This window comes from Dendrobium catenatum, unplaced genomic scaffold, assembly GCF_001605985.2.
Source record: "Dendrobium catenatum unplaced genomic scaffold, ASM160598v2 fragScaff_scaffold_1684, whole genome shotgun sequence".
In the NCBI taxonomy this organism is placed as follows: domain Eukaryota; kingdom Viridiplantae; phylum Streptophyta; class Magnoliopsida; order Asparagales; family Orchidaceae; genus Dendrobium; species Dendrobium catenatum.
Window position 1 is genome coordinate 674336 of NW_021320146.1, and position 10668 is coordinate 685003.

The 10668-nt window shown below is 33.4% G+C and overlaps 1 protein-coding gene across 1 annotated transcript; it reads left to right on the plus strand.

Moving 5' to 3' along the window:
• The first annotated feature begins 839 nt into the window (after positions 1-839).
• Positions 840-4492, plus strand: LOC110103109 (basic leucine zipper 6). Its single transcript, XM_020831678.2, has 4 exons — positions 840-1736; positions 2497-2587; positions 2705-2831; positions 4207-4492. Exons 1-4 carry the CDS (start codon positions 1177-1179, stop codon positions 4386-4388), a joined length of 960 nt encoding a protein of 319 aa, XP_020687337.1. The 5' UTR covers positions 840-1176; the 3' UTR covers positions 4389-4492.
• The last annotated feature ends 6176 nt before the right edge of the window (positions 4493-10668 follow it).

Here is a 10668-nt window from a genome sequence, read left to right on the forward strand (position 1 = left end):
TAGACAACGATCTTTCTGCCCATTGTCTCCCACCAAATTATGTCCTTTTGACATCTGCCACCAAACAATGGTCCTTCCAACCCTAGCTTGTCTCCAAACTATGGTCTTTCCGACCTCCATCGCCCCTCTTCCGACATCAGTCGCCAGATAATGGTCCTTCCGACCTCTGTCACCCATCGTCTATGGTCCTTCCGACCACCGCCACCCGATTACTATCTTTTTGACCTCAGTCGCTTGCCGACTAAATGAACATGTTAATATTGATTCTTCTAATTCCCACCATGTAATGCACTTATATATTGTATATTTGTTACATCAAACCAAGGCATTCCCTTAAGGAATGGCCTCATTTATAATTGATTGCAAACGCTAGTGAATTCATTCAAATTGGGACATACCCTATATTTTTTCCCCCATTTCAAGAATTCTAACGTAAAAACTATCGTGTCTCTTATGAACTCTACACCCTCTCTTTTATTTAATTGTATGTCAGATTTTCATACATAACTAAGATGTTAAACTTTATATTTCTCTATCACTGCGAATATTTCAAGACCCAACAAGCCTCAAATCAAAATAAGAAAAAAAAAATTCCATTAAATTTCTCGTCAACAAAATAAGTAACTAATTTCAAAAGAGAATCCGAGTTCCAAAGGATCCCCATCACGTAAAAAAAAAAATAAAAGAAAACCAGAACTAAAGAGAGTACGTAGGCCCAACAAAAGACGTTCACCTGGCCCGTGATCTATTCTCTCCCCGGCTTAAATTAATCAACTCCGCCCTTTTCTTCCCTTAACCGTTGCCCTGCGGCCCTGCCTCTCTCTCTCCACATCTCTCTCTCTCCACATCTCTCTCTCTCTCTATCTCTCTCTCTCTCTAGATTTCTTCCTCATCCTCCATGTTGGCATGTTCCATATAGCTGGTGCTAGCTGTCCTTCGTCTTCCCCCCCTTGTCATGTGATCACTCCCCTCCTCCACTCTCCCTCCACCCATAGGACAAGAAAGATTTTTCCTAAACACAGCTAGAGAGAAATTAAATTAGCTATAGAGATAGAGATAGGCATAGATAGATAGATAGATAGATAAAGAGAGTGAGAGAGAAATTTCCGCCAGGTCTGCAACAGCAATTTTGCAGCTCAATCCAGTTTTCCTCAAAAAAGACCAAACTGTACGTCAATGGCGCAACTTCCCCCCAAATTTCCATCTAACATACCCCCCAACACATGGCCTTCCTTCCCGCACCACCCACACCTCCCATCCATGGCTTCCTTCAACCTTTGCCCTCTTCCCACTGCACTCCCCGCCTCCACCACATGGGCCGACGAATTCTTCGACTTCTCCTTATCCAAACGCGCCTCCCAACGCCGCGCTATAAGCGATTCCATAGCCTTCTTCGAATCCGCCTCTGTCCCGTCAGATGATTCCCAAGCCGTTGCCGCGGTGGCTTATTTTGATGGGCTTGACGAAGAGCAGCTAATATCTATGTTCTCCGATGACCCGCGGCCACCCTCGTCAGCTCCGCCTTCTACGCCGCCTTCGACGCCGTCAGATCATAATAGCGTCAGCAACCAGGATCCGCAAACCCGGCCTAATTCTTCAGGCAATGATCCATCTGAAGTGCAGAGTAGTGCGAGTAATGCTGAACCGGCGCTGGCCGCAGCGGCGGCGAGCGCCACAATTACGACGCCGGAGCAAAAAACATCCCAACCATTTGCCGATCCCAAGAGGGTCAGGAGGTATTTCTTTTTTAATTGAAAAAATTCTGCTATAAATTTGAAAGCTCTTATTTTTTTTAATATTCATGATATGTATTACATTCTGAATTATACTAACTATATTACAAATCAATGCATTTTGAAGTCCATCCTGCATCATTTTGCGTCAATATATTAATGGTGCTTATCACAGTGCAAAGAGCTCTATTTTAGTTTGATTTATATCAAAATATTCTAATATAATTTCTTTTCATAAAATTTAATCAGATAATTGATTAAATTTTAAATTAAATAATTACTAAATTATTAATTTTTTTAAAAAATTAAATTATTAATTAACTTTTATATTTTATTTATATGTATTAAAATAAATTTAATGAAATGAAAGTCTATTCAAATATAAAAAATTCTGAAAATAAGAAATTTATAAAAATATACAAAATTTTCACATTTGTCAGATTTTTATGTTTAATATAAAAATGAAAGCAAAAATTATTCCGTGCGGAGGCTGAACGACGTCTGGAGACCAATCAGAATGCTCCATGTCATTTTTTTGCTCGATACTGCTATTTACCGAGTGATGTGATGCGTTCTGATTGATCTCAAAACTTTACTAAATAATTTCTCAAATAAAAGAGGAATCATTTTGACTCATTCTTTATTCACAACACCTTAATTTTTTGCACTTGAATATAATCTGACTAATAATTTCCTCAGCATTTCACACAGATTGATCAAGCTTATAGTTTGACTAGTACTGATAATTTGACTAAATCATCAGAATTTTAGCAAACCGGCAGTCGGCGCAGAGATCGAGAGTAAGAAAATTGCAGTACATATCGGAGCTTCAGAAGAGTGTGGACACGTTGCAGGTAGGAACATGAACGACAGGGTCCTATAAAACCCCATCAGATCGAGCATTCTGATTCGAGCTTACAAATAAAAATATGATTTTTTTTTGTTGATTATTATGTCGTCAATGGTTGTAGACGGAAGTGTCGGCATTGTCGCCGCGAGTAGCTTTCCTCGACCGCCAGCGCTCGGTTCTAAGCGTCGGTAATTGCCAGCTTAAGCAGAGAATTGCAGCTCTTGCACAAGATAAGATTTTTAAGGATGGTGAGCTTTCTCTCGCTCTACTCTCTCTCTCTCTCTCTCTCTCTCTCTCTCCCATCTCCGCCATCTCTGTGTCCGCAAGGCTTGGTTAACAGCATATCATAAGTAAAATATGGTATTATTGCAGGTGGGCCATGATTATTTATAGCTCATTTAGTTATATTAATTGTGTAGTTAATATAATAGGTGGTTCGTATGGAATTCAAATGGCATAAAATTTATGAATTATATGATGAAATTATGATTTCTTTATCTCGTACTGCATAATATATATCATTTATTGAGTTATCAGATGAGTAACATGGAAATAATTTCTTTTGTAAATCAAGACTTTCTTGATTAATTTTGCTAGTCTATAGCAATATTTAAATTCTTCTTTTTTTTCAGTAAAATTTCTTCGAAACAAATCAGATAAGGAAGGATCTCTGACTAAATTTTGATTAAGATTAGCCTCTAACTCGATGAAACATTAGAAATCAAGAAAAAAATCACTAAGTCATGTCGCATAAATAAATTTACTATAAAAATAGGAGAAATTTTCCGGATTTCTTTTTCTCATTATCTTTTTTTATGAGAATCGGGGTATCTATCCGTTGCCACTCTAAAGGGAGTCCTTAGCGGCACAACAAATCTCTTGACGGAACCTAGCGAGACCACTCACCAACATCGGCCTCACACTTGCTTTGCTCTACTGAAGAGGCAAGACCGTAGTAGAGGGGATTCGGACCCCGGATGGGGGGTTCCCAACCGTGCTTGCCCACCATCCACCCTAAACCTCGGTGGGTCTCACTCCCTTATTATCTCTCTTCACTTCTCCCTAAGTTCTATTCTCAAAAGAGATTGAGATCCACATATATCACATCAAAGACTCAATTCTTCAAATTAAACATGAAAAAGAAAAAATAAAATTACCTAACTCGACTCATCGCACCACAGCCTCGGATTTGAAGCGTTGTTATGCTTCACTATCTAGTTCGGCTTGCAACATTAGATATGGAGCTCCGCAACGCTCTAATCACCGCACTACATCCTACGACCAATTAATATATCTTCTAACAAATCAGAAAAGATATTTGGAAAAATAATGTTGATTTTAAAATTCATATATCTTCTAAGAAAATCCCTTATAAATAATAATTTTATTTTTCATATATATATGAAAAGTACGACCGACAAATTATTATTTTTATTTTGTTTAATTCATTTTCTAAATAATTGCAATCAAATGAGCCGTCACCTCAAATAATTATAGGAATGTATTCTGGTACAGTGCTAGCTGCTTCTACAATTATCTTAGCTTGTATTTTACGCTTCGCAATGATTTAATTAAGTATTTTAAATAAATAACGTGAAAATTTAAAATAAATAAAAAATGCAGCGCATCAAGAAGCGCTCCAGAATGAGCTGGAGAGACTGAGGCAGGTATATCATCGGCAGAGTCTGAAGAAGATGGCGGCGCCGGCGGTCGCCGGTGGCAAGTCAGATGGCCCAGATATTGCTGCTGATGAAGAGCTCAATATTCAAGCTGGCACTGATCCTGCTCCGAATATTGAACGATGAGAATCTATTGGTCTTGTTTGTTGTTTCGTATTCAGTGTATAGGATGGGATAGATTCGACTTCTGCACCTTTTTTTCACATATATAATTATTTTCTATTCTTTTTCTTGTATGCAAAATTAAATTATGGAATTTTGTTTTTTTTTTTTAATTATGGAAATTTTTTTTATTTGCAAGAATTTAAATCAAGCTATTAAAAGATTATTTATTTAATTTTTAATTTCCTCCATATTTTTGCATATACATTTAAATCAATGTATTTAAAATATGAGACAATCATTAGGCTAAACTCTTACGTAGGGGTGCAAGTGAGTCAGGTAGACAGCTTGTGAGCTGATTTAATAAATGACTCGTGAGCTGAGCTTAATAAGCTAATGATCAAAGTTAGAGTCAGCATCAACTAGACTCATTAGCTTGCGACCTAACTCTTTTAAAAAATATATTAGATGTCAAGAATTTAAGTATAAAGTTGTTTACAATACTTAAAAGTTATATATAGTTTTCTTATATTAAGTGTTTTTTAATTATTTTTCTTCAATTTTTTTAATAATAAAAATAATTTGAATCTTAAATGATCATTTTCTCTCTTTCATAATAAATGAATCAGCTCGTGATCTAACTCAAACTTTTAGAGTTAAGATCGACCTTATAAGGTATAAATGTTGTTTAATTTTCATAAATTGTGAGCAAATTGAGAGTGTCATTTGAGGTAGTTTAGATGTGGCTTGATGTTTGAATTTGTTCTTAACATGTATTTTGCTTAAAACTTCTTTTTTCGATTAATTTTACATAGCACAATCGGTGCCGCAAAGCGACAAACTTTGGAACCATGTAGTTGATCTATAGAGTGCAAATCATAGTATTGCAGATCACAAATCCATTAAAACTAGCTCACAAGGCCTGTGGCTCCAGTGCTGGTGCTCTAGCAATTGATGTCTTCCATATCCTTGTTGCAACTACAATCATTTTAACTTTGGAACCCAATATTGATGGTTTTAGTCTGCCCTAGTTGTAGATAGTTTAATTCTCTTGTTGCTCAACAAATGTTATCTTCTTGCTTGGATGTGTAAGTTGGGTTGATTCTCCAAGCTTTATGGTATTTATGACATCTGTTTACAAATGTTATGATTATTTGGCTATTTATGACTTTTGTTTACAAGTTGTTGCTCTATTTATGGTTTAAAAGATTACTAAGAAGATACAATCATAGACAAATATCCATATAATTGACATATATATCTAATATTGTGCTGATCTTTAGCAGCAATTTTAATCGTTGCTAAAGCCTTCCTACAACTGCACTCATAAAATTATTGTAAAAGCCTTTTCAGGGAACACAAATACAATTGATATGCAGATGTTACTAAACCACTATAAAGAATTTAGTAAATATTTAAACTGTTGCAGTAGGCCCAAAAAATGTTGTGAACGCTTGATTTATTAATATTGTTAAGCTCGAACTAAATTAAAAAAAGTAAGCTCAAGTTTAAATTAGCTTTCACTTGAGCTCGAATTGACTCGTTTATACTGCTACTTTTACGTATCATTTGATTGTATGAAGTTAAGAAAATACATTTTAAAAAATAATTACTTTCTTGATGTAAAATTTTTATTGATATTATTATAAAGCAATATGAATTATCAACTTTATAAGATGTTTTGTGACCAGATCAACTTAATTTTTGTGCATTGCATATTGAACATCATAATATATCTATTTGCATTTGTATATATCAAATTGTGTAACTGAGTCAAGTCCACTCGTGAGGTGGCTCGAGCTCAATTTGTTAAATGGTCATGAGCAAAGACTTTGATAAGCTAACTAGCTAAGTTTGGATTGACCTTGACTTGACTCAATAAATGATTCATAAGCTAAACTTGATGAACTAACTAACAAAGCTTGAGACAATCCCAAATTGACTCGCTAGCTCGTAACACAATTGTTTAAATAATATTTAGAAAAAATACACTTTAAATATAAAGCAAAAATAATGCATTTAGTTTAAAGTTGTTAATGTATTTAAAAATTATGTCTATTTTTCTTAATTCAAATTATTCATATTATTTCTCATTTTATTTTTTAATCATTTTATTTTAATATCTATTTGAATAAGAATGAGCCAGCTATCTAACTCGAATTCGTTAAATTAATCTTAACCTTAAGCTCAAACTCGATTAATTTATCAAGCTTAAGCTCATGCCAAGAGTGTCTTGAGCTTAACTCGACTCATTTACACCTCTATAGGCGCATCATTATTATTTTAAAAATTTTAAAAAAAATTATTATATGCTTAATGACTCTTTAGCACATCTTACAAACTCTTGGATCTAGTGATTAGTAAACCCGGGATTTGAGACAAAACATATAAAAAAAGAGATTCATTTAAGACTATGTGCGATTTAAATTTATTGGGTTTTTTTGTTTCGCTTGACTTAGATGAAGGCATTGTTCGGGATGACTTTTTTATTGCTTCTTAAAATTTAATTTTTTGTACTAAAAAACTGCTTTAAGAAACAGTAAGGAAGCTGTCCCAAATAAAGTCTTATGTTTTGTTTGGGACGGCTTTCTTTCTGCTTATTAAAGCAGCTTTCTAATACAAAATTAATTTTTTCTATAATAAAAAACTGTTTTAAAAAGCAAAAAGAAAGCCGTCCCAAACGAAGCCTTAGTTGTCCCAAACGAAGCGGAAATCATGTTACCAAATAGCCAGTCATAATTATTTAGTTGGAAATTGAAACTGAAATATATATAATTTTGTTCCTTTCAACTGGGAAGGAAATAAAGTAGTGAAAGCGCTTCTGTGGATAGACTACTTGTCCAGGCATCAACCAAAAGATCCAAATAAGAGAAAGATGTGGGTCCTTCCTGCACATGCTCAACAAGTTCTCACAGTTCATATTGCAGAGGATGGCATATTGGCATAGCTAAGGGTTGTTTGTGTAAAAACTCATATTTTGATGAAGTTAAATAATATTTAAGGAGTTATTATAAATCTAATTTCTAAATCATATTTACTACATTATAGATATTATTATATTTTAATTATGATAAAGTAATAAGCAAATCTTTTTTCCCTTAATTTTTTTTTTTGGAACCTAAATTTATTAAAAGTAGAATTTAATTCATTATTTTCAAAAAATTTATCAACTAATGGTTTATATGAGACAACTTTATTTCTATTTTATTTTTTAGACCGTAAGCATGATTTTTATTTAAGCGCTATTAAATAATTTCAAAATCCATTGTGATTTATTTACATCACGATATTTTATTATAATTTTTATAATAGAAAAATATACTAAACTACTAAAATATATAATAAAATAAATAATAATAATAATAATATCAACAGTCATTAATGGGCTAGCTGAATTGGGATGTAATCATTGGGCTTGATTTTATGAAGCCCATCAAAGCATTTTCCACAAAAAAATTAAGACTATATGATATTTGTAGTGAGTAAAATTTCTATTTAGGTTGTGAACAATCCAATTTATTTATGTCGAAGTCATTTGATTCAATCTCGAATGATATTAGATTTGGTATAACTCAGTTTAAGATATGTTTTGGCTCATTTATACGAGAAATTATTTTATGCAGTCAACAGATGATCTAGAGACTGAATCAGGACGCGCCACGTCACCCAGTACACAGCAGTATACAATACCGATATACAACAAAAAAATGATGTGGCGCTTCTTGATTCACCTCTAGACGCCGTCCAATGACCACAAAGAATAATTTCTTCATTTATACAGCTTGTCTTGATTTGTTGCTTGAGAGTTTTGATTTTCAAACAAGAAGTTTTGAATTTATAATTTGAATGTATGACCGTATATATGAATTTATCTTAATTAAAAAAAGCTACCCGTTCAACGGCTAGCAAAGCTATCTCCCAAGTCCCAATCATGTCAAAACATGCAGCCATATTCCTCTTTGGCCACGCAGTCCCTTTAACGGCTACTTCACGTGAAACAGCTGGAATTCAAACCCTTCAATTTTTTCGTGGGCCTTCTCTTTGCTGCCAACGGCTATCTTCTTCCTCTTTCTTCTGAACTGGGACTCTTCCATTAATAAACACTATAAATTCTACCAGAAACCATACGGATCTTCACATCTGCCCAATTCTCATTTCTCATTTGGAAGCCATGATGATGAAGTCTTCTCTTCTGCTTTATGTTATTTTCCTGCTTCTTAGCTTTGCATTGGTTCAAGCACAAGATGGAGAGATTGCTCCGTCGCCGGCAATGGAGAACGGAGTTGCTGGGTTTTTGCCGGAGCTCCTCTGCTCATTCTTGTTCGCTTCTCTTATATCCTTTGCCCTGTTTGCTAAGTGAATAGCTCTGTTTATTTGCTCTGCTTGGGGATCTGTGAGATCTTTTGCGTTTGTTGAAAGGATTTGCTTGAGAAGAGAGAATTCCTTCCGTTGATGTTTGCATGAAGACCTGTTGAAGGGGTTTTGTCATTGTTTATTTGATTTAAATTCTATAGTTGATTTTGTCTTCGTACTAATCAATTAGATTTCAACATTCTGAATCTATTCTAACCTCCGTATAATTTGAATCGTCTGGAAGTAACTCTGTTCGGCCGATAAAGAATGCCATGTTCGGATTAGGCAATTAGCAGCTATAAAGTGCTAATGGATGTCGAAAACAAAGACTACCTTGCATTGGATTACAAAATTCTCAGATGCAGTGAGAGAGAGATCAAATTGATAATGACAGGCATGTAACTATACGCAGATTTATATATATATATTTTTTAATGAGATATCCACCCGCTACCACTCTTTAAAAGGCGCTTGGAAGCATAACTAATTCTTCGCTGACCTAAAAGAGGCACGCATCCCAGAAACCTCCTGGCCCGTACTTGATTGGGCCCCACTTAAGAGGAATTGCCGCTTGAGAGGAATCGAGCACGAGTTGGGGGATCCCAAATACTCACCCACCAATCAAGCTAAACAACGATGGGTAATATGACCATAATGTTAGCTCATTGCTAGTACATCATGGGCCTACTTGATAGCTCCAAACAATCTTCCAGTATATAGCAAATAATTTAATTTGAAATAGATGGACAAAGAGAGTGAACATCTATATCTTATTATACAACAACAACATATTTACCATTTTAGCATTTAGCATAACAGCTTCATCTTGACCCAAAACATTTCATTACCAAACTGAACATTGCACATAGAAATATAAAATATTCTATTTACATACATACCACTTTATAACATCCTATTTATATATCTAAAACCTAAAACTTTAATATTACATGCATATCACTCTATATTATTTTAATATCAAATATACCACTTATATTTCTTTCCTATCACTCATATATTTCATTTCTACCACTCATATTTGGTATGAAAATGAACTATGGGTGGTATGTATGTAAAATTAAAGTTTTAAATGTTAAATATGTAAATAGAATAGTATTAGATGGTATGTATGTAAATCTCCCTATAAAATAATGCCAAACAATATAATCACAATACATCATACAACAGCAACAATAACATCAAACTTTTATCCCATTATGTAGGATCTACTACATACATTTTTTTCTTTATTGTATCATATTTAGAGTCAAATTCTTAAAGAATAGATGTGTGAAATAAAAAGCCTATTAATACTTATTAACCATAATGTGATTAACAATAACTAAATTTAAAATTTTAATTATTAATCAAATGTATAGAGTAATATAAATTTATTAATTTTAAAAATAATATTTTGAATTCATCAAAATACTGTTAGATTGGTGACCTAATTTGGTTGACATTTTTTCTATCAAAATTAAAGAGATCAACATTCTACAATATTCTTGAGTTTATCTTTGTAGGTGAAATTCTAGAAAAATATTATTAAAATCAAGATAAATCTAAGCTTTATTTGGAAACTTTAATCCATTATTTTTTCACAATTGTTAAAAACAATTTTGTGCTAAAACAGTAAGAAAATTATCTTAAATAAAGCTTACTTATTCAATTAATAAATATAATTAATAAATACAATAATAAAAATCCAATTAAAACTTAACATTACTTCACATTTGGAATAGCCATTTAAATGTTATGTTTGTCCTCAAGTATAAAATTAAATATTAAATAAAAAAAGACATAGGCTTCTTTTGGGACGGTTTTCTTCCTGCTTTCTAAAAAGCGGCTTTCTAATACAAAAATTAAAATTAAAATTTTTGTAGTATAAAGCCGCTTTAAGAAGCAGGAAGAAAATCATCCCAAACGAAGCCATAAGCCCCCATGTTTAAGA